The sequence below is a fragment of the Camelina sativa genome, chromosome 14 (genome assembly GCF_000633955.1).
Source record: "Camelina sativa cultivar DH55 chromosome 14, Cs, whole genome shotgun sequence".
In the NCBI taxonomy this organism is placed as follows: Eukaryota; Viridiplantae; Streptophyta; class Magnoliopsida; order Brassicales; family Brassicaceae; genus Camelina; species Camelina sativa.
Window position 1 is genome coordinate 30210283 of NC_025698.1, and position 25170 is coordinate 30235452.

The 25170-nt window shown below is 33.5% G+C and overlaps 5 protein-coding genes across 6 annotated transcripts in view; 3 read left to right on the plus strand and 2 right to left on the minus strand.

The window, feature by feature from the left end:
* Nucleotides 3758-4282, plus strand: LOC109128857 (defensin-like protein 275). Its single transcript, XM_019235975.1, has 2 exons — nucleotides 3758-3874; nucleotides 4107-4282. Exons 1-2 carry the CDS (start codon nucleotides 3802-3804, stop codon nucleotides 4280-4282), a joined length of 249 nt encoding a protein of 82 aa, XP_019091520.1. The 5' UTR covers nucleotides 3758-3801.
* On the plus strand, nucleotides 12793-16320 carry LOC104742904 (pectinesterase 2). Its single transcript, XM_010463987.2, has 3 exons — nucleotides 12793-13398; nucleotides 14722-15178; nucleotides 15580-16320. The coding sequence occupies exons 1-3, from the start codon at nucleotides 12793-12795 to the stop codon at nucleotides 16269-16271; spliced, it is 1755 nt and encodes a 584-aa protein (XP_010462289.1). The 3' UTR covers nucleotides 16272-16320.
* LOC104742905 (pectinesterase 1) lies at nucleotides 16991-19799 on the plus strand. The gene is made up of 2 exons (XM_010463988.2): nucleotides 16991-18242; nucleotides 18964-19799. Exons 1-2 carry the CDS (start codon nucleotides 17156-17158, stop codon nucleotides 19638-19640), a joined length of 1764 nt encoding a protein of 587 aa, XP_010462290.1. The 5' UTR covers nucleotides 16991-17155; the 3' UTR covers nucleotides 19641-19799.
* Nucleotides 19972-22075, minus strand: LOC104742907 (proteasome subunit alpha type-5-A). The gene is made up of 10 exons (XM_010463989.1): nucleotides 21993-22075; nucleotides 21832-21907; nucleotides 21630-21711; nucleotides 21334-21414; nucleotides 21073-21186; nucleotides 20885-20986; nucleotides 20679-20737; nucleotides 20481-20583; nucleotides 20319-20384; nucleotides 19972-20246 (listed from the first exon to the last, which is right to left on the minus strand). Exons 2-10 carry the CDS (start codon nucleotides 21843-21845, stop codon nucleotides 20154-20156), a joined length of 714 nt encoding a protein of 237 aa, XP_010462291.1. The 5' UTR covers nucleotides 21846-21907; nucleotides 21993-22075; the 3' UTR covers nucleotides 19972-20153.
* Nucleotides 22850-25170, minus strand: part of LOC104742908 — a 4614-nt gene continuing 2293 nt past the window's right edge. The window contains exons 1-5 of one of the 2 annotated variants that reach the window (XM_019236148.1): nucleotides 24804-25163; nucleotides 24620-24710; nucleotides 24049-24523; nucleotides 23876-23957; nucleotides 22850-23223 (exon numbers count right to left, since the gene is read on the minus strand). In XM_019236148.1, the coding sequence (XP_019091693.1) occupies nucleotides 22999-23223; nucleotides 23876-23957; nucleotides 24049-24523; nucleotides 24620-24710; nucleotides 24804-25064 (1134 nt within the window). In that variant the 5' untranslated portion in view covers nucleotides 25065-25163 and the 3' untranslated portion in view covers nucleotides 22850-22998. Of the gene's footprint in view, nucleotides 23224-23875; nucleotides 23958-24048; nucleotides 24524-24619; nucleotides 24711-24803; nucleotides 25164-25170 lie in introns of those variants that run through there. The other variant, XM_010463990.2, reaches the window with a different exon arrangement.

Sequence of the window (25170 nt, forward strand, 5' to 3'; positions counted from 1 at the left end):
TAATTTTGAATGTGTTGACAATCAAGAGTACACGTCGTCTTGAACCCAAAAAAAAAAGAGTACACGTCGTCGTGGAACGTATGAAGGAAATCTTTCAACTTACTATCATATTGTTTGTTATCATTATATCGAACTCAAAACATGTATCTCAACAGTCAACACTGAAATAAAAGAGAGGCTTATAGTACTAAATAGCATCTGAATATTGTTGACTTTTGTTCTTTACATGAGGAAGAAAAACTATGATATTGTTGTTTTGAGTTCATAAAGAATTAGAAGGTGAAAATAGACGTAAAACGTAACAGAGAGGATTTTAGTAAGAGCATGCATGCGTCATGCTTAAACATAGAACACTATGAGCATGTGTATTGCTGATTTCTCAAAAAGTCTCATGAAGTAAATAATAAAAAAAATTAACAAAAAGAAAAGTAAATAATAAAAATTAATAAAAAAGATGAGAGAAAATGAGATACTTTTCTTAATGTTTTTCAAATGAGAAACTTTGAGAGCTGTTTGAGAATCTCATTTACCATGTGTCCTTCACAATTATACAAATATTTTAGTTGTTAATTAAAAAAATATAAATAATTAAAATGATTAAAATCTTATATTCCTTCTGTTTCAAAATATAAGATGTTTTAAAGAAGTTTTATGTTTAATAGAGGATGTTTTCAATTTTCTATGTAACTTTTAGATTATTTTAGTATTTTGTATTATGCATTATTGTTTCTGATTGATTTAACATGTTAAAAGTAAAGACTTATTAATCTGCGTGCTTTAGTTAAAATATCCTATATTTTGAAACGGAGGGAGTATAATAAAATAGAGTATCTTCTAAAACTTTCTTTGCACAGCTTGACATGTGGCTATTGTAGAGCTGATACCTGTCCAAAAAACTTATCCAACCAAAAATCCAATAAAACACATTTAATCATATAAATGTAACTCACACTTTATAAAACAAAAAGTTATATTTCTAATTAAACCATAACTAAGATATTTTTATTCGTTTAGTTGGAAATATAACTTTTTATATTTAAAGTGTGAGTTACATATATATGATTAAATGTGTTTTATAGGATTTTTTGTTGAATAAGTTTTTTGGACAGGTATCAGCTCTACAATAGCCACATGTCAAGCTGTGAAAAAAAGTTTTAGAAGACACTCTACTTTATTCTATAAGATAAAGTGTGAGTTACATGTATATGAATAAATGTATTTTGAATCTTGACACAAAATAAAATAAAAAAATAAATAAAAAATAAAAAATAAATAAATGTATTTTATTGCATTTTTTGTTAAATAAGTTTTTTGGACATGTGTCAGCTCTAATGTCAAGTTGTGGAAGAAAGTTTTAGAAGACACTCTACTTTATTATATAAGATTATATGATTTGAAGTGTTTTATTTATGGTTTAACTGGAAATTATTTTTTCGGTTTTACATTTAAGTGTGAGTTAAATTTATATGATCGAATGTCTTTTATTTGTGATTTAATTGGAAATAATTTCTTCAGTTTTATATTAAATGTATATGACAAAATATGTTTTATTTATGGTTTAATTGGAAATATTTCTTTGTTTTATATTAAAATTTGATTTTAATGTATATGATTAAATGTCTTATTTATGGTTTCTTTTTTGAACAAATGTATTTTTTATGGTTTAATTGGAAATAAATTTATATATATATGTATTAGATTATGACTTACGGTATACCGCGGGCAAGTTTTTATATATTTTTGTTAATGTATTATTTTAATACTAATTTTGTTAATTTTAGTGATTATAGTATATAATCCGCAGTATACGCACAACAATTTTTGTTTAATACAATCTTAATTAAATCAATTTAATAACATATTTTATATTGATATTGTTAAAATAGTAAAATGAGGATTTAGCCCGTATTGAAGTATCATATTAATGATATTTTAATTCTTTAGTATTATCAATTCAATCCTGACATGTCATATACCTGTTAGGTAATATAATTCGTTTGTGTTATTTTAAAAAATTAATATGTTTGAATATTCATAATTTTAGTTTTTATTAAGTTTAGAAATATCTTATTATATAAAATTTGATGTCAAAATTACTCATTAACAAGATCGTGACATTTGCTACTTGTATCGATAAGATGTTGACATGTGCCAATTCTAAGTTTACTAAAACATTAAATAAAAACTAAAAATTAAAAAGTAAAAGTTCTAAACCTACTGTAAAAAGGAAATCTACTAACTATCAATATTTATTCTTTCTTTTAAAAAATATTTTAATTTAATTATATTTTAGTATCTTTATATTTTAGTTATATTATTTAGTTAATTTTTTTAGTTTATATTTTATATATCTAAATTATCTAAGACTCATATATTATCTTGCTTATAATTTTCTATTTTTATTTTTATTATGTCAAATTAACTATTTTTCAATTTCTCAAATTTTTTTGGGTTATTCATAAACTCATTGCAATGTTGATATATATATTTTTTTATCCACAATATTTTTTGAGTAAAAAATTTTAAAGAAACATTTTAGTGGTTATATAATCTGTCATAAACAAATCTTACTGTTGAAAAGGAACTACGTCAAATTAAAAGTAAATGAACAAAAATTGGTTTAATTTTTTCACAAAATAATTTTATAGGTGCTGATAAAGAGCAAACTTTAACAATAAAATATTTTTGAATGTAAGAACATATTTTTAGTGGTAAAACATACAGTAAAATTTTACGTGGATTCTAATAAAATGACGTTTTGACGGGTTAACATGTGAAACATGAATAAGTTGCGGAACGTTTTTGGAATTTGACAATATTGGTCATTGGTTGACTAGCTACTCATCTACTTGGTCCTGAGTTTGGCCTCCCGTAATAATATTCATAATGATTAATGTTTGCAAAAAAATTTGGTGGCTGATAATATAGCGTTAGATTATTGTAATAATTGTAATAATAATTTTAAAATATAAAAATATAAATTAGTGTATTAAAATAAAAACTTATCTCTAACTAAGGATATTTATATATTTATTTCAGGAAAATATATTTCATTTACACATAAAATATTAATATATTATTTTAAATTTTTATTTTATTAGATATTTTTAAAACCCGTGCATCGAACGGGTCCTAATCTAGTCAGTTATAAATTATAAACTTCTTAAAATTTTATAATTTACTATTTACGGTAAATTTACTATATATATATATATATATGTTAAACACACACTTTTTATATTAATTGAGTAATATATGTTCATTTAAAAAAAAATCAAATCACAATATATGCAGAAAATATTTATTTTTATTAACTTTATGTATTATATGATTATGATGATTGACTACATTTAATTTTTAAAATTAAAAAAATGATAGGAGAATAAAATTTTAAATCTGGAATAAATTTTTTAAATATCTATATTAATTGTAGAACATTATATGTACGAATATTTAAAATATTTAATTGTGTTTGGTTATAAGGATAGAAGAGAAAGTCAACTAAACTTATTTGGATATGAAGATAAGCATTTAATAATATTTAATGGTAAATGTTTCCAAAAACATATTTTTAAGCAAAAACTGCTGTAATAGATTTAAAGTGTAAGTTACATTTATTGGTTTTTTTATTGAATAAGTTTTTTGGAAAGGTATCAACTCTACAATAGCCATATGTCAAACTACAAAATAAACTTTTAGAAGATACTATAAGATAGGCATATCCTTTTCAATGATAGCCTCACCCCCAACAAAAAAATACAAAACATAACCTGATTGTTAAAATAAGTTCTAACTACATAAATGGCTTTCTCAAAGTTTCAACTTGGAACCTTTCTCATCATAAATTCTCTCCTCGTTACTTGCCAGTCAAAGAGTAAATAGATTTTCTTCTCTTGGTTTGTTTTTTGGTTCTGTTGTAAAATTCTTTTCTCAGTTTTAGTTATTTATACTTTTCTTCTTTGACTTTAATCTTTCTCTGTATCCATTTTCAAGAAATTTGCATTATAACACCCACATAGAGATATACAGTGTTTTGTAAAACAATACATACCTTCTCACGGAAAATATAGTAAACTAATATTACTGATTTTTTTGACGATTAACAGTATTGAATACAAAACAAATCGGACATGAAGAGTGTGTTTACAGAGGTCAATGCCAATTCAGCAGAGAATGTAAGAGTCGATGTGGACCGCCTGAATTCTCACATGAAACTATTGGTTTATGCATGCTCAATTATCATGACAACAAATATCGTTGTTGTTGTACTTCAAATAACTAAAACGAGTTATAAGTTTGTTTAAATATTAATATGGGAAAATTGGAAATAAAGTTTGTTCATTTATACTTTTTTTTAATTGTCAATTATGACAAAAATACCCCTACTAATAGATATAGTGAAGTTTTAAAGAGTTTAGATAAAAATAAACTAGAAAACTCATGCTAGTAAACAAATGTGAATAATTTTTTAAAAAAAAAAAATTGTTTTGGTGTCAAAAATCAGTTTTTTATATTGATGATTTATGATCTAAAATATTCAGAAAACATTTTCTACGATTTTTCAAGTTCTGAACCATTTAGATTATTCAATCTACAATTTGTACATGTTCTACAAATTTTAGAAGGAAAATTTGTTCTAAAAACTTCAAAATACTGAATTTTGTATGTTCTATAAAATTAAGAATATGTATCTGAAAAAAGAAAAAATATGATTTGGTTGTGTATTACGTTCAAATGAATAGTTGGCAACTAAGTAAAGACAAAGAGGATGCATGAAAATAATAGATGGCAAAGGAGATGAAGCAATTTTGATGCAAAGTGGCAAAAACCAGCGAGGTTATATCGAACCGAACCTGGTAAACAAACGAAGAAGTTAGACAAAGTATGGAGGATGACCAAGGAGCTCGAAAATAGAGACAAACGAGGAAGAAGAAAAAGTCGTTGGTAGACACCAAGATCATGTGATAAAGTCCAATGATGAAACCAATCAAGGACATGGAGGTTACAATATAAGAAGATGGAGACCAAGTAGCCGGAAGAGAAAATTTTATCAAAGAAGGACGTAGAAGCTAAAGGAGCCGAAGAAGTTAAAGTTATATGGAGTACGAAGTTAAAAGAACCAGAAAAATTAAAGTTATATGGAGTATTAAGCTAAAGAAGTTGGAGAAGTTAAAGTTATATGGAATACGAAACCAATGAGTCGGAGAACGCAAAATTTCACGTGATGAATGTACGAAAAAAGAAGTCGGAGTAAACCAGATTACACGACAAAGACAAGGAGTCTAGAACAAGCCGAACGATGAGGAGGATCAAGACAAAGAGTTTAAGGGAGTAGACAAGTCGCGGTACACCAAGAGAGCAATCTTAGTACCCGAAGAAACTAGAAACATATGGAGAACCAAGCGGATGATGGAGATGAAGAAGCTTTCCAATAGCGCGAGAGGACCAAGTGTATGACGGAGTAGATCAAAGTCTCGGGAGATGGTAAAAGACCATTAACGGTGTCAAGAGTAATGAAGTTGGTAACAAGTCAAGAAAACTCATAAAAACCAAGAGAAGGAGAAGAAGTTCAAATTTTCCAGGAGCATTACAACGAAAGTAATAATACAACGGTGGTAGTAGGATGAATTCGCATATGATAAGGAGCATCAACACCAGATGAAGAGAAGGAGAAGACCTTAGAATTCGAGGACGAATTCTTGTAAGGAGGGAAGAATGTAGTGACCCTCACTAAGGGTAAAAACCCAAAATGAAATTTTGAAGAAAAAGACCCGGAAAAGACTCAGAAAGAAGGAAAAGAGAAATATAAGAAGAACAACCGAAAGAAGTCTGAAGAGAAATCAACAAGTCGGAGAATGGGCAATGGCCTATGGTCAAGGGACTAAATCTATAAGAAATCCTAAAAATTAAAAAGAAGAGGAATGGCCAAGTCAAAAATCAAAATAATCCAAGGTACGATCGAGACTTCGTGTTCCGATCAAAAACCAGCATTTCCACGCGGAATTATAGACGCAGGATGTATATGAAACGGAGACGGTACGGACAAAACGGACGTACGCGGGATGGAGATAGTACGGACAAGACGGACATGGGATAGAATTGATATGGACAAGACATACGCGGGACATACATGGTACGGACGCGGGACAGACACGGTATGTACATCGGACGAACACCGGACGGACGCAAGGAGGATAAAAACTTAGAGAAAAATCGGAAACTCTCCATTTAATCGCCAAGTCCAAGGTTTATATAGGAGGACGAAAAATTGGGGCTTAAGCAATTAATTTCGCTATTTGTCACACGAAATACCATTTGTTGGAAGAGAATCGCCAAGTGTTGAAGAGGGGTGACACTTGTGCGGCGAGTGGGCTGCACGCAAGCCATGCAGCGCCAAGTGTCTGGCGAGTGCAACGAACGCGTGCCATGCAGCGCTAAGTATCAAAAGATTCTTGCCATTTGTCTGAACGAACCAAGGGAGAGAAAGAGGCTTGTTGGGCTGTAAATATGACTTCTCCGAGCCTCATTTTCGTCATTCACAACCAAAAAGTCACCCAAAAAAATTCTAAGTGTTGAGCTCTCTAAGAAGAATAGGCCGGAGCTTTGGGGCGTCGAAGGGACACCGTCTGGACGCTGAAGGGACGCCGTCAGGACGCTAAGGGAACGATGTCTAATCCGTGGTGCTGTGAAGTCCAACCAGATCAATCCTCTGCTAAGAACACTGTGAGTCTGTGGTAGTTTGTTTGGAGTGTTGCATGAGCCTTAAGGTTCATGTACGTACCTATTGCTTGTTGCATTTAGACTAGGAATCATACTAGATTCAGTCAAGTTAAAGGAGATTTGCATGCTTAAACTGGTAGGATTCATGCTAGATTCATGTTAATCACATAGAAATTATGCTAGGATCACCATGCATGTTGAGAATTGAAGAGATAGAAACCTCATGTTTACATGATGAATTTTATGTTTACTTGATGCATAAATTAAGCAATATGGCTTGCTTAAAAATCGGACCATAGACTTGCATGCATGATTAAATTGATAGATTTTTAGTTGCAATATTTTCTTGCATAAAAATCGGATAGGATGGTTGCATGCATGTAGAACAATCTAAATTGTTTGAATTTTTATTCTTGTTGCTTGTTGATTGTTTGCTTGAATTCTTGATTGATTTTCTTGCTTGTTTTGCTTGATTTTCTTGTTTGAATTGCTTGTTGTTGTAGTACTAAATTCTTAGCGTTTTTAGTAACCCTTTGAATTGTAGTACTTATTTTAGCTAGTCTCTTGAATTTTGTTTCTCGAGTCGTAGCTAGAATAGAGTGGTCGATCTTCTGTTCCAAAGTGTGGAAAGTGTCTCGTGGGCCTTATATCAAGCGGATACCCACGAGACAAGTTGGCGTCTGGCTCACTACTAGAACGACCGCTACATGATGATGTAGCATTTGTGGCTCATGTTGGTTAACAGATTATCGAGGGGGCCATAGGTGAAAGAGTTTAGAGTAGTCGAATTATCTTGATTATTTCTAGTCGTCTTTGTTTCTTGCGTAGGATTGAATTGTCTAGGTTTATCGAGTCCAGTCTTGATTGATCTAACTTTCTTTGCTTGCTTATTTGTTATCTGCTTCCGCTATGTTTTTGCTTGCGCTGTTTTGTTTGCTTTGCTTGCTTGTTGGGGTAGTCGGGGTGGGAAAAATAGAATTCATGTCTAGGAAAAAGGGGTACCCAGCTCAATGAGTAATCTTAGATTACTCATGATAATATTTTGTCTTGCAGGAAGCCTAGGATGAGTCTAGAGCTGGAGCAAACAGTAGGGTGCCGGATAGGGATTTTTATGTGTTTTTGTAAAACTCTATATTTTCCTACTATGTATTCTATAAAAGAATCCAACTATTTATGAATATTGCTTTGGTAACTTTTTCAATGTAATAGTTTACTATAAGTAATATATTCGATTTTGGGGAAACATGACAAGTTATATTTGATACTTGGCCTTGTCCGGACCAACACAACGCGCCAGGCCGCAAGGGTTGCAAAGCCTAAGCGAAATCTCGGCCACGAGCGGAATCGCGTCCAGGGAAGACTGGTCGGGAAGCTGCAGCTTCTATCCTTCGGCCAGACCACTTCGATGCGGTTCTCACTGTAGCGTCCCGTGGCTATCCTTGTCCTTGTCTAAGCCTAGGACGTCTCGGGGACGTTACATATAGGGGTGGGTCATTCGACTTCTTCCATGTTTCTTTAGTAGTACCAATATTTTTGACATCATAAAAATTTTATTCTAATACTTTGTTAATTTTATCTAGGTCGTATGAAAAAAAATTCGGAAGTCCATTACTGCATCGTGAGCTCATGATGCACACTTACACATACTTCTGACACGTACATGTATCGTGATTTTTGTTATGAAAATCGCTTCTGTGCAACATATATAGCATTAATTGTACAAATAATATTTTTTTATAATTATGTCTATGTCTTTGTTTTACATTTTAGTTGTACTTTTCAAACTAAATTATTGTAACCAAACTAATAAATTTGAATATAAGTTATCACATTATATTTTAATGATATATTGAAATGAATATATCTGTATACTACAAATTTTGGTTTGTATAGTTACAAAAAATTTTGTAGCTATTTACATATTTTCGTCATAAATTTATGTTTGCTACAAATTTGTTTCGAAAAAAAAATTGCGCCTATAAGATAGTAGCTAAATACGCGTTATAGAAAATCGTAGCAAATTTGCTACAAATTTGTTACAATCATATTTGTGTCAAATTCGCTACAGAGTTGCAAGCATATGAAAAGCTTTTAAGGTTTTATAATGTCTAAACTAAGTTCCTTCTCTGTAAGAGACTCTGTAAGAGACTCTGTAAGAGAATCTTACCGACTCAAGGTGCCAAAAGTAAACAAACCTTAGACGAAGAGCAAAACTTTTCAGATCCACCTCGAGAGCAGCCGGAAAAACAAACAAGTCACCACCATTCCCAATCCAACGAGAATAGAGTCGAGAAACCTGATTGTCGAGACATGAAAACCAGATCAGGAACTTGAGACCTCTAAGCCTTGATCGGAGAAGCGACACGGAGCCACGGGGAATATATCCGTCTAAGAACAACCCCAATCCGCCCCAAGGAGGAGACGACGAAGCTAAAGGTTGAGATAGATAAAAGGACAAACAAGAAACTACCAAGAAGAGAAGCCACCCATCGCCGGCCATCGGTGAATTTTTTTTTTTTTTTATGGCTCACGGCCAAGTAATAATATCGGAATATCCTATCATTTTAATTACTTAAATAGGTTAATAAACTTCCTGGGCTTTAGTTGGTGATGGAAGCGACTCAAAGTTAACGTCATTTTTGAGAATTGATCTTAACGACATATTTAACATCGTTTCTGTTTTGTGATACTAATAAAACATTTGACATCATTTCTTAAGCGATGCTAAAATTAAATGATACTAACCAAAACTAAACGATGCTAAAAATTAATTCTTCCATCACTTAATAAGCAATGTTAAATATTTAGTTTCACTAGATTTGACATCGCTTTTTTACAAGTTTGCTACATGATTGTTTTAAAAAAAATTGGTCACTATTAGTATCTCACCTTCAAAAAATATTCTGAAACACTTTTTATCTTTTATTACAATAATAAGTAGTAGCAAACTATAAAAATATTATTTAAAAATATTTCTTCGTTATATTTTGTGAGAATAGTTAGTAACTAAATACTACAAATTTTGTTACGATACAATAATACTGAGTATATTTGTTACACATATATTGTTACTTATTCGTAAGTAATCACCACAAAAATAATTAGTAACTAATTACTATAAATTTATTTATGTATTTGTAGCTAATTACCAGAAGAATAGTTAGTAACTAATAATTACAAATTTAGTTAAGATCAAAAATAGTAAGTATATTTTTCACAAAAATATAGTTACTTATTAGTAGCAAATTACCACAAACTTTATTGGTATCTAAAGTTGTCACTATTTCTCACAAATGGCTACAGCTTTGCTACAAATTTTTTTAATTTAAATTTTGTCACTAATGTGTAACTAATCGTCGCAAATATTTGCTACAAATTATGTTTGTCACATATATTGAAGTTATATATCATCCATATTTTGTAGTGGTATAACTAAATGCTTATATTATATTATACAAAGTATGTTAAAACGATATTTTTATATAAATACGGTATATATTATTGAATTTTATTTTTACATAGAGACCTTTTACATGATATATAGTCACAGAAATAATTAATAATCCTTTTTTGTCAAAAAAAATTCCTGTTGTTTTCCTCAAACAAGTCAATTTTTTTGTTTGAAAGAAAATACATATATTTATGTTTGTCTTATTTTCTTTATATAAAAAGAAAGAACAACAACAATAAACTAACCAGATAGGGACTCAAACTCACTTCGAAGTATATACGTAACCTTGCATTGAATGAAATGCACAATTTGTCTAGTAATAATTAAATTCTATGGAAGTAAACGAGGCGCGATTTACGGCGATATCTGATTATAAAATTCCACGTACAACGAACAAATGTTTTAAAACAGATTGAAAAATGTTAATAATTTCATGACATTGCGGAAATAATTACGACGATAATTTGTCAATGCATCCAGCCACCCCATAATCTTTCGGCGAAATAATTGATCATCTATCAACATAACAGAATCACAACGTTTTAATTTTTGTTTATAACTCTATGATATATTATTAAAAAATGAAGGAAAGATTTACATGCAGGAAAAAAAAAGAATCATTGACTAAACACCTAAAGTTAACAATAATTAATTAACAAAAACAAGTTTATAATAATTCACAGTGCAAATCAGAATTTTAATTTTTGATCGATCATGATCCACATCCACCAAGTTTACTGATTATGTATATGATTAAATACAGTTTGTATGATTGCAATAAATATAAAATAAAAGGAAACTAGATAGAAATTTTGATTAGTTAGATTATACAGTAAAAGGAAAAAAAAATGTCGTCGTCTCTAATAATTAAGTTGAATTTAGGCTTAGCTGAATGTTTCTGGCGTTGTCCAAATGTGGGTGTCCAACAGGCAACGTTCACATGGTCCTTTCTCAATACCCCCAACATTGTATTGATAAATTATCCTCTTCTTCTCTAATCTTTATTAAAATTATAATATATTTAAGCTTGGTTTTTTTACTAATATTCGTGGGTTCGTTTAATTATTTCCACAAAATTTATATTTTTTTATTAAAAAAAAAGACACAGAAACAGACTATGGTGTGATGGTTTTCAATGTTTCAAAGCATCAAATATGATTTGGAGTATTTTATCTTCTATTTTCTACTCTTCATTTTCTACAGATATATGATTTTGACTATATAACATACCACTTGTCTTTTGGGCCAAAAGTCGCTGTTGAATGATTTTGTTGCTTCCTTACGGTTAGAAAAAAAAAAGTACAAGACAGCCGGAAAAACAAATAAAAATTAAAAGCCACGGGATTAAGTTGTATGATAAATTAGTATAGAGTCTTGTAGTATGAAATTTGTAAAAAAAATCTTTGTGGATGAATAATGAAGTAACCAAAATCCGAACAACATCAAGATTCCGATTGTACCAATACGAAGATGGATCCCGTGACAGTCCTGCAGCCTAGTAGACGCCAACAGCGAATATAAATTTGATTCACTTTTGTTTGTTTTGTTTGTCAACATTCACTTTTTATTCGATAAATGCTTTTCTATCAGAGATTTTTTTGTTCTTACGTTGAAAATATGTCAGAGATTTTTTTGGCTACAACTTATCTATTTTTGAACGACAGACATAATTTTTTAGAGCACCTAGAGGAGTACTATCATTTATAACTTTTCTCTTCGATCCAATCTTTCATGCCACTTAACTTTCAAATCTTGTTTTATATTAAAACACCTATTAAAGAATATTTGTCGTTTGCAGTTATACGTACATCTAAGATAGTATAGTATATCATATATATGTTCCTAGCATAAATTTCCGGAATAGCATGTGATGAACGAATATATATTTTGAAGATATAGTTGTTGACAAACAAAAAAATTAATTCTATAGTTATAAATTAATTTAGAGTTAGGAAAGTGTAAGAAAAAAAACATCATTTATTCATGATATACCAAAACCTATTAACGATAGACAGTTTTCAACAATATTTTGATATCCTATCCAAATACCTATTTTGATTTTTAACCCAAAAAAAAAAAAAAAACAATATTTTGATATGATTCAAAGTTTCATAAACTCATATAGTTCGATTTCGGTGTGTATGTGTTATCCATTTTCATATACAACTAAAATGATGGACAGTTTTCAATGAAATATATCTTTAAAGAAAATTAAGTTTTATACATTTATTATGTTGTCTCATGTATTATATGAGTCTCAACGTGGATGAAAGTGGTCGCTTCTTCCTCCTCGGAAATCAAAATAACGCATGGCATGTTGATACAAATCAAGAAACTTACATTCCAAATTATCTGAATAATATATATAATTATATAAATGTGATGATCAGCATAATTACAAATATTATAAACAGGTATTTATTTTTATTAAAGTATATATGATACCAAAAGTGGGCCTAAGAAAGTTTGAAATGTATCACTCAAATTATCAATACATACAGCCAAGCAAGTAAATATTTACAAAGACAAAAATATAGTATAGTTTTTCATCTAAAAACTCAACAATATAAAACCTTACTATACCATCTTCTATTTCCTCACAAACAACATTGTTGAAAACAATGGCACCAATCAAAGATTTTATATCCAAATTCTCAGATTTTAAGAACAACAAGAAACTCATTCTCTCCTCCGCCGCAGTAGCCTTGTTCTTATTTGCCACCGTAGTCGGAGTCGCCGCCACAAAATCAAACCAAAACAAAATCCAAGAAATCACAACTCTATCTTCGACGTCACACGCCGTTCTAAAATCTGTTTGCAGCTCAACTCTTTACCCGGAGCTATGTTTCTCGGCCGTGGCAGCCACCGGAGGAAAAGAGCTGGCATCACAGAAAGACGTCATCGAAGCGTCGCTTAACCTAACAACCAAAGCCGTGAGACACAACTACTTCGCCGTCAAGAAGCTGATCACAAAGAGGAAAGGCTTGACGGCGCGTGAGGTAACGGCGCTTCATGATTGTTTGGAGACGATCGACGAGACGTTAGATGAGCTCCATGTGGCGGTGGAGGATCTTCATCAGTACCCTAAGCAAAAATCTCTGAGGAAACATGCAGATGATCTCAAAACACTAATCAGCTCAGCCATTACAAACCAAGGGACTTGCCTTGACGGTTTCTCTTACGACAACGCTGATAAGCAAGTTCGTAAGGCGTTACTGAAGGGTCAGGTACGTACATATTTAACTCTTTGAAAAGCTTTGATCAGATATTAAAAGGAAAAATTATAAACAAACTTTCAAATTCATGCTTGGAAAGTTTTGTTATCAACTTTATCACTATAGTCAAATTTAGTATCCGAGTAGAAAATTGTTCAGATCTGAAAAATCTTTGAAACATTTTAAAAAGAACTAGGTTTGATCCCATGGTACACCACGGGCAATTTTTTTTAAAAAGCTTTTGAATATATTATAAATAGATCAAGTTTCTTTGAGTTTTAATGTAAATGTACCACGGACAATTTTTTTAAAAAAGCTTTTGAATATATTATAAATAGATCAAGTTTCTTTGAGTTTTAATATAAATGTTACATTGTTATATATGTGTTCTCACAGTAATTAATAAAAGGTTAAGATAGATATTCATTATATATTAAAATAACTCAAATATGAAATAATCTATATCCGAATATACTTGTTTGGTTACAAAAGTTCTAAAACAATTTTTAAAATATATATCCATTTATAAAAATTCAAATCACACCATATACTAAAAAAATCTAAAATCTTATTAACTTAATGTATTAAATAGTAATTTAAATAATTAAATATAAGATTAAATAAAAGTGAAAGAAGAATTATATTTTAATCTAACATATTGCTTTAAATTAGGTAGATATATTTTAGGAAATTAATATTATCAAATAAAGAAATCATTGTGTTTGGTTGTAAGAATTGTAGAGAATTTAGTTGATACTTGTTTGGATACTGAGATAAGAAAGGATGACAGAAAAATGTATTAGAAAAATGCATTCCAAAAGTGTTAAGATTGATAATTATATCAATGTACGGTACCGTTTTATATTTCCAAATAAAAGCACATCACTTTCTTCTTCAACAACAAATTATTTGAGTACAAACTTTATGTCTTGTTCTTGTTTAATTTTATTTTGAGTTTTTGACGACTGAAAATAAAATGCATGGTTCAAAAATATACTATGCTTTGATTTACCACTATATATCAACATTTTAAATGACAAGAAAGCTCAATATTTCACAAATTTTGGTGTTGACTCGGTTTTCAACACATATGGTTTATCACATTATGCATACAAAACGCAAATGATTAGTAATCTTGTGTAACTTACTTAAGAGCTAAATTATCTTTGACATGCAATATTTACTCAGAAAAGAAATGTAGTGACTATAGTCGGTCAATATTTAAAACACTAGTTAACTCTTTATTTACATATATACCCAAGACATTTGTTTTGCTTGGAAAAAAAGTTAAAATATATTTAACACAGCTTGATCATTGAATGATAATCAAAACAGGTACACGTGGAACACATGTGTAGCAATGCATTAGCAATGATCAAGAACATGACAGACACAGACATAGCCAAGTTCGAGCTAATAGATAAGTCTTCCACCCCCACTAACCGCAAGCTCAAGGAGATCACCGGCGAATTAGACGGCGAAGGATGGCCACATTGGTTGTCCGTAGGAGACAGAAGGCTTCTTCAAGGGTCAACGGTCAAAGCAGACGCTACGGTGGCAGCTGATGGAAGCGGTGACTTTAGGACGATAGTGGCGGCCGTAACTGCGGCGCCGGAGAAGAGTAACAAGAGGTTTGTGATACATATAAAGGCAGGAGTCTATAGAGAGAATGTGGAAGTGACGAAGAAGAAGAAGAATATAATGTTTTTGGGAGATGGTCGAGGCAAAACTATTATCACCGCAAGTAGAAATGTCGTCGACGGAAGCACCACTTTCCACTCCGCTACGGTTGGTAAGTAAATACAATTCTTCTTCTGCATTTTTTTTTTTTTAATGAAAATGAACTTAAAAATTTATGGATATTTAGTGATTTGAAATTGCAAAAAAATTACATAAATAAAGCAAATGAATGTGAAGAAAAGAAGAAAAAAAAAACAAATGATTAAACAAGCTAGTGATTTTTTTATTAGTTTTTGGATGGACCATATTTTTCCATTATATGTTGTTACATACTGCGATAATAGTGCCATGACTTTTTGTAAACGTAGCACGTACACAAGAGACATTTGTTCGTATGGACAAAAAACATAATGATGTATGTGTAACGTCTCACTGGTAAAAGATGACGTAGTCAGCATTCTAACTAAATGAAATCCACGGTTAAATAATTTTGTTTTTTTTCATTAACTGTAGCTGCCGTCGGCGAGAGATTTCTAGCGCGTGACATCACATTCCAAAACACGGCGGGTCCGTCGAAGCATCAAGCGGTGGCACTCCGAGTCGGGTCGGATTTTTCCGCTTTCTACAATTGCGACATGTTAGCTTACCAAGACACACTCTACGTCCACTCGAACCGTCAGTTCTTTGTGAAATGTCACATTATCGGAACTGTAGATTTCATCTTCGGAAATGCAGCCGCTGTGTTACAAGACTGTGATATAAACGCACGCAGACCAAATCCCGGCCAGAAAAACATGGTCACGGCTCAAGGACGGTCCGATCCGAATCAAAACACGGGGATAGTGATCCAGAACTGTCGGATCGGTGGCACGCCGGATCTTTTGGCCGTAAAAGAAACGTTTCCGACGTACCTTGGTCGTCCTTGGAAAGAATATTCACGGACGGTGATAATGCAATCAGCTATATCCGACGTGATCCGACCGGCAGGTTGGCTTGAGTGGAGCGGGAGTTTTGCGTTGGACACTCTGACTTATAGAGAGTATTTGAATAGAGGAGCAGGGGCAGGAACTGCGAATAGAGTAACGTGGAAGGGCTTTAAAGTAATTACAAGTGTCACAGAAGCTCAGCAATATACAGCTGGTCAGTTCATTGGTGGTGGAGGATGGTTAGCGTCAACTGGTTTCCCTTTCTTGTTAAGTCTTTGAAATTAAATTTGAGTTATTATTAATTAAATAAAGATTGTGTTTGTCAAAACTTACATATTTGTTATCTACATATATCAATAAACCGAGATTCATAGTTATAACACCTGAATTGAAACTAAAGTCATTGCAAAATCAAGACTGGTATAGTTCTTGGTAAGCAATAAGCATGTTCATTTTATCTTGTGTTCGAAAAAATCAGATAAACCGGGAATCATGTGTTCAGAAGCCCAATGTTGGTGTTGTGTCCCTTGTCGGTTTTAACTTTTAAGGCCCCAAGAGATATAGATGGAGATGCCACTTGTTAGAAAGGCACATGGCTATTTTTAATGTTGTCAAGATAATGTTCTTTGTTTTCTTCAATTTGTATACTTGAAAAATATCCCAGTGATTCCATAAATTATGCAGAATGTTCGCTTTCTATGGTCCTACTACGAAGTTAATAGTGTTGATCTTGATTCTTGACATATACACAAAACTATATTTGTAGTTATAAAACCAAAAAGCATCTTGGATACTAACTTTACTTATGAATTGGTTACAAAACATGGTGTTGTTGCACTTGATTGGGAAGATAAAAAACAAAAAGTTACATAATGGAAACTATAATCAAAGGTTTTATTAAACAAATAATTACAACGTAATCATGAATCTTCACATGCAAATAGATCACATCACACACTCACACACCAAGGAAGTCACCATGGAACAAGTGCGTCACGTTCACAGATTCACATTCTGCGCTCCCACACTTATATAAAAACGACAACAACACATATACATGTGTATCTCTGACATCAAAGAACAGAACAGAACAAACCTCAAGAATCAGTAGTAAACAAAAAAAAAAAGGAGTTTGCTTTAAGCCTTTTTTTTTGGTAGTACTAATGGATTCTGTAAACTCTTTCAAAGGATATGGAAAAGTAGACGAAGCTCAAGATTCAGCATTGAAGAAAAAGACAAGAAAACGTATACTTTTACTATCAATATCCGTCGTGGTTCTCATCGCCGTGATAATCGCCGCCGTAGTCGCCACCGTCGTCCACAAAAAGGATAACGATTCAACACCGAGTTCACCTCACGGGTTAACACCATCCACTTCACTCAAAACCATCTGCAGCGTAACTCGTTTCCCTGAATCTTGCATTTCAAGTATCTCGAAGCTTCCATCTTCAAACACGACAGATCCAGAGACTCTGTTCAAGCTCTCTCTGAAAGTAATCATCGACGAGCTCGATTCGATTTCCGATTTACCGGAGAAGCTGTCAAAGGAGACAGAAGACGAAAGGATCAAATCTGCGTTAAGGGTTTGTGGAGATCTGATCGAAGATGCTTTGGATCGACTCAACGACACTGTCTCCGCCATTGATGACGAAGAGAAGAAGAAAACTCTGTCATCTTCCAAAATCGAAGATCTCAAGACTTGGCTTAGCGCGACGGTAACAGATCACGACACGTGTTTCGATTCGTTAGACGAGTTGAGACAGAACAAAACAGAGTACGCGAACTCGACGATCACACATAATCTGAAATCCGCAATGGCTAAATCGACAGAGTTCACAAGTAACAGTCTTGCGATAGTTTCCAAGATTCTTGCTGCGTTGAGCGATTTGGGGATCCCGATTCACAGGAGAAGGAGACTGATGAGTCATCATCATCAGAAGCAAAGTGTGGATTTTGAGGAGTGGGCGAGACGGAGGTTGTTACAGACGGAAGGTGTGAAGCCTGATGTGACGGTGGCGGGTGATGGAACAGGGGATGTGAAGACGGTGAATGAAGCGGTGTTGATGGTGCCCAAGAAGAGTTTGAAGATGTTTGTGATCTATGTGAAGAGTGGAACGTATATTGAGAATGTTGTGATGGATAAGAGCAAATGGAATGTTATGATTTACGGCGACGGCAAAGGGAAGACCATTATTTCCGGCAGTAAGAACTTTGTCGACGGGACTCCTACTTATGAAACGGCGACGTTTGGTATGTCTTCTTCTCTTCTCTTGCTGCTACTTTTTTAAGTTCTTGGAGAAATCATTCAAGCCAATTGAGAATTAGAAGAGAATTGAAAGTTTTTAGCCAATCGTTTATTAGGGTTTGATTAAGTTTCTAACATTGGTGAAGTTTAGAGGTCAAATTTGGCATTGACACTTGACATTGTTACATAATTTACTCATTTGGCTATGGTTTGTTACTTGTTGGTTGTTACTTAGTTTTAGTAGTACTAATTAGTATCATGGTCAAATATAGAAGAATTGAGACTTGACATTGATTGTTACATACCCATTTGGCTATCTATGGTCTGTTAGTCGTTAGTTGTTACTCCTTAATTATTATCAACTAATTCATGAAATGACCTAATATCAAAGTGATGATTCTTTGTGTGATTCCGGAAATTTCTTTTGCTAATCATATACTTATGTGAATTAAAAAAAATATATGGCGCACTATAGGATGAAATGGCATACAGCATGTTGATCAGAAAAATAAAAGTTTATTACCAAAGTGCGTGTTATATGTCACCTAATCCAACTGGTTGTGCTTTAAACGGCAACAAAATCATAGTTGTATGTCTAATTTAATAAAGTTGGTTTAAAATACACTCTGTTGCCTAAGTTGTTCATAGATAGTGGTTCATGTTAGGTATTTGAAATAAGCAACACAAAAGTTGCGCGCACGCTAAAACTTTTACTTTTTAACGCAGCTATACAAGGAAAAGGATTTGTGATGAAGGACATCGGAATCATAAACACCTCCGGAGCAACAAAACACCAAGCTGTGGCATTCCGATCAGGCTCCGATTTCTCAGTCTATTACCAATGCTCCTTCGATGGTTTTCAAGACACGCTTTACCCTCACTCCAACCGACAATTTTACCGTGACTGCGACGTCACTGGGACAATCGACTTCATATTCGGAAGTGCTGCGGTCGTTTTCCAAGGCTGCAAAATCATGCCTCGTCAGCCTCTTCCTAACCAGTTCAACACCATAACCGCTCAGGGTAAAAAAGATCCGAACCAAAACTCTGGGATGTCGATCCAGCGTTGCACTATCTCGGCAAACGGCAATGTGGTTGCTCCGACATATCTTGGCCGACCGTGGAAGGAGTTTTCCACGACCGTTATTATGGAGACGGAGATTGGACCGGTGGTTCGACCTGTCGGGTGGATGTCCTGGGTTTCTGGAGTTGATCCGCCTGCGAGTATTGTGTACGGAGAGTATAAGAATACAGGTCCTGGGTCAGATGTTTCCCAACGAGTCAAATGGGCTGGTTATAAATCGGTTATGTCGGAGGTGGATGCTGCAAAGTTTACTGTGGCTACGCTTTTACATGGCAGTGATTGGATACCGGCGACAGGAGTGACACACCAGCTATCTTAATTCAGTAGTGACATTATACTTTGCGTTTATAGGATTTTCTTTTGAAAAAAACATCCGAAACCTTTCTACTTTATAGTATTTATTTGACACTGCTGTGATCTGTATTTTACCCAACTTAGTTGTTTTTTGTGTATCCCTAATAAGATATCTTCCTCAGCTGAAATAATCCAAAGACTTAAAGGATTTTTTCATCACAACTCACAGGCTTGAACTCAAATTAAAGCTCACAACGATAATACTATCGCATACCACCAAGTCACCAACTTATCCCCGACTTTGACATGCAACTACCAAAAGGGTCAATTCAATACTTATCTAACGACACTAAACAAAGCCAGGAAATTCCTATAAGTCACAAATCCGAGAGATGTTATTGAATGACATGGGAGACAAAAGATTCTCTTACACAACAGACTAAACATCTGTCTGACATGAGTCATCAATCTAACAGACAAAAGTAACAAGTTTTGTGACACAAGCGGATTGGTAAACTACCCGAATCGAGTTATTTCATCATAGACGAGCGATGACTGCTTCGACTTCTTGTGGAGTGTAGAGATGATATGCTGGTGCTACCTTGGCAATATCCACGTTATTTGGAGTCACCTAACACCAACCAGAACAATTAGATTGATAAACTTCTGTGAATTGTAAAATTTTGGATTGAAAAGCTTGTACCTTTTCTTCCATAACTTGCTTGAGGATTGATACAGCGATCGTCTCAGCTTCTTGAAGAGACAAATCCTGAAATAAGTTAATGAAATTGAAGGTTTTAGTGGGAATGCTGGTGATGCAATCAAATGATTAATTGAAATATAATTGGAAAAAAGTTCAAGTTACTTTGTTGAACTGCTCTTGAAGAGAACTATCGGCTCCTTCCGAGCCTGAACCAATTGCCTTTGCATTGCACTGCCAGAATGTTCCAGACGGATCCGTGTAGTACCTGTAACGAGACAGAGTGACTTACTATAAGATCAACTAACTTTCTCACAAGACATAAGTGAATCATATCAGTAGAAGAGAGCTACAAGAACTTACAAGCTCGGCCCGTTTTCATCATGACCAGCAATGAGAAGCGATACTCCAAATGGCCGAGACTATAGTAACATTGATTGAAAGAAATAATCAGTAAGCATGTCCGAACTCCCAAATGACGTAATTAAGTTATGGTAATCAATTATTTTGTCCAATCATAAAGCTTAAGAGATGTGAAAGCAACTAAGGATACCAATTTTGATTATTACCATTGATTCTTCATCTCCTTCACCAAACCGTAAAGCCAGATCACACAATGCTTGTGTTGTAGATTCTACAGTCATTGGCTCACCATACGAGAATCTATGGTTCTGAACAACAGCAAAAGAGGCCGTCAATAACACATAAAAAGGTCTTTCAACGCTAAAAGAAAAGAACCTAGAAACAGAAACCTCACTTGAGTCTCAACTCTTGCATGCTCAACAAGTGTACGTGCATCAGCAATTAAACCGCTCATAGCACAACCAATATGGTCATCAATTTCCATAATCTTCTCCACACTGCTCGGCTCCTAGTAAAAGAAAAAAGCATTTAACAAAGACTGAGAAAGCTAATATCACCATAACTAACACACAACGCTAATACTTCACCACTTGTTCAAAAAAATTGTGAATCCAACAAATCGAAAAAACAGAGAATTCAATGTTAGAAACTAAACCAGCAATGTTGAAGTGATACGCTTCTCGACAGCAAGCACAACTCCTTCTTTAGTCTTTACTCCAATAGCAGTAGAACCAAGCTGCAACAAAACCCCACACACATAATCAGATCCTTAACATATAATCCAAACACATAGGATACCCAAACTACATCGATTAAACAAAGAAGAGTGAGCTAGATTTGTGCAAATAGGCTAAAACCAATCAAAGAAAACCCTAAATCAATCATAACCCTTTTCTTCAAATTTCTCGATTTACAAAGGAAACTAACAAAATGGAGGAATCGAGAAGTTACCTTGATAGCTTCAATGGCATATTCAACTTGGAATAGCCTTCCTTCAGGAGAGAAAGTGTTGACTCCTCTGTCATACTCGGTCCTTGGCACAACAAAAATCAGAAACCAGATATAAGGCAAAACCACGATTGAAGTAAAGGAAGAAAATTTCAGCGAACCCAGAAGCATAAGAAGGTAGATTTGGTTTTATACGGAGATATACCTAGTGAGAAACATCTTCGGCGATTTCGATCTGTATAAACCTCTTTAAGTCTCCTTCGCACAACGGAATCAAAACCCTAGAATAAGAATAACGGATCTAAGTAAATCAAGAAACTCAGAAACTTATCACAATTTGAACTTGATGAGAGTAGAGAATCAAACCAGCTGATATGATCTGCGAATCGAAGACGAAACAGTTGCTTTTGCTCTTCTTTTGGCTTTTTGATTTTCACTTCTTGAAGAACAAGTTAGATTGATTCGGAACGCACCGTATTATAATGGGCTTTGATGGGCCTAATTATTTTATATCATGGCCATAATTAGGCCTTGACCAGCCCATTTGTACTGAAAATTATGACACAAACTATATAAGACTGGAATTTGAGAAGATGTCCAATTTATCTCAGTGTCAGAAGTTAAGTGTAACAAAAAAAGAAAAGGACAAAAGTTGACAGTCCAGGTTATTATTTTTTGCTGTACTCAAAATTTCAATGATTCTTTTATTTAAGTTTTTTTTTTTCCTTTTTCTTTAAGCGAATGAAACCAAACAGAAGAGAACAAAAGAAGTGAAAGAGTGTTGTCTCGTAAAGTATTGGGGAAGGATGAAAAGCTGTGACTTGTTGCGAGACTTCTACTCCTTCCAGACGCAAAAGTTTGTCTTTGGGTCAGGGTCTCTCTTATTTTCTCTCTATAATGAAACACTTTTGCATGACAACAACTATTCGAATTTAGTTACCAAAATAGACAACAAGAACCAAACTCCATAGTCCATATGTACAATATAGCCTTCTCTAGTGTTAGTGTTTTTTTTCTTGTACCAAATTTTACAACTCGACAAAAAAAAAAGTTCATAAATTTTTGTTGGACTTCTTATATTCTAGTGGTTTGTTTCTAGTTCAATTATGTTACCACTCCAATTCAAAACCACAACGACAAAGTTACAATTCCGTATTCAACTTTCTTTTTTTTCTTTTCATCTAATACTACAAATTAATTGACAATAATAAAATTTGCTCTACTTGAATTTTGCCATTCACTTCTTTTTTTTTCTTGCATAAACAATAAACGAACATACTTGTTGATAATTTAACACATAAACAGTGATTTTTTGTGTTTGTTTATGTGTATTTTTACTCTCTTTATTAGTTGTCTTTTTCTTGTAACTGAGTTAGCGGCAAGTATTGTTGCAAGGTAAATAACCACATGAGCTACGGCCAGTAACCAAGTAGCCACGGCGGTTAGTCAACTTCCTGGCTGTCTCGGCGGCTCTCTGCATCTGCTCAACATGTTGTTGCCTCGCCGTAGCTCTCCAATCCTCCGCTCTCCGGTGCACAACATCCATTCTCTTCATTAACTTCTCCTCTAAATTTGATCTCATCTTCTGTATTTTCACCTAAAAAAACAATAACATATCACCCCAAAAAAACCACACATTAATTATTGTAAAAATTATCACTCAACTGTATTATTTAGACTGATATGATTACATAGCTAGATTAATAATTAAATCTAAGTCTCCAACTTCCCAAGAGAGGAAAATTACTCTATGGAGTACTGTATTACTACTATATAATCTCTTTTCACATGGGACTTGCACAAATTACAAGTACGACTATAATGTAGCTACATACCCTCCCAAAAATCAGACATTAATTCTTGAAATATCATCATTTCGACTGGTATGATTATATTAGCTACATAACTAATGCAAAACATGTAGCTATGTAATAAAATACTAGATGATTAATTACTTTAATCTAATAAGTCTCCAATTTCCCAAGAGAGGACATTACTTTACAAAGAAGACTAATATCTTCACATGGGACATGCACAAACTACAAGTACAACTACAAAGATGTCATCCCAAATTTAAAATTCGAAACTCCAAGACTTTGCGTCCATAAAGAAACAAAGACTAGTCAATGAAGACATCATGCCATCCCATTTTATTTCTCTAATCTTGGCGCGTGGCTCAACAAATCCGTTACAAGCTAGAACATAACTCTAAGAAAGATAGGAAAATACATGTAACACATTACACATACCTCAAGTTTTCTGGATTGAGCTTCGGCTTTAGCGTTTTCGAGATTAACCCATGCCTGGATTTTGGCTTCTTCTCTTTGATACCTACCAAAAATATTCAATTTTTAAAAAAAAATTTACACAAAAACTCAATTCTTGATTTTTACATATTTTTATCAAGATTTTGGTTTCATACCTTTGACAAAACTTGATCTTGTCGTCTTCGTCATCCCACAAAACAGCTTTAGATTCAGAGACACTTCTCCGTAACTCACTCTCCATATCGAAATGTCTTAAACTCTTTGATATCTCTTCCTCTTCTTCTTCCCTCGAGTTCCAATGACTCGTCACCGAGTTACCATACTGACTCGCTGTTGACCCACTGAGTCGAAGCTTGTCTGCGAACTCTGAGATGTCTATAACGTTCTTGGTCTCCGTCAAAGGACCGGACAGTTGCGAAGGCGTGTTGTGTCTTGCCGGAGACGTGCTTTTGAACGGCGTGTGACATCTTGAAGTCGCTAAACTCCCGACTGGTGTCATCTCTGTTCCGATGTCTCTGTGTTGAGTTTGAGTTTGAGCTTCTTCCTCGTACCGGAGAAACTTGTCGGAATCTTTGAATATAAACCTTTCCGTTGATGGAAGAATCTGTTGCACTTCGTTTGCTAACTTATCTAAAAGAACACAAAATCCAAAACTTAACTTTCAACTCATCAAAAAGATCAAAACTTTTCAAGATTCTATTAGAAAAAGGTGTCTTCTTTATATACCTTTAAGGATAAGATCTTGTGGAGATAATGAGACAGATCCATTGAAACATTCTTCTGTAACTCTAGATTTCTCTGAGTATACAACTTCCACCTGCTCAAAAAAACCATTTCTTGATTTCAGTTTACTGATACATTCTCGTTTAAAGATTTGAACTTTTATCCAATATGTTATTGAGAGCAAAACCTGGTGTTTAAACCCATCAAATTGAGTGCTTTTAAGGGAATGTGCTGGAGAATCATGACCAGAGGTGGTGACCCATTTCTCAGCATCAATCCATTTAGAAGGGAAGTTTCTTCTTCTACCAGATACATTGCTACTGAAACTGAAGACTCCTCTACCTGGAGTACAAGGAGACTCCATTAACATCACTCTTCTATGTCCATTGCTTCTTCCTTCTCCAATGCTCTTTTGTGATGAGAAACTTGGTCTTCTTTCGTTTACCATCTCACCGCTGCTGCTACTGCTTTGGTTTGATGAAATTGGCACTGACTTGATGAAATCTGAAGTTTCCTTTAGATTGATTCTGCTTGTAATTAGTGAGTCTTCTGCA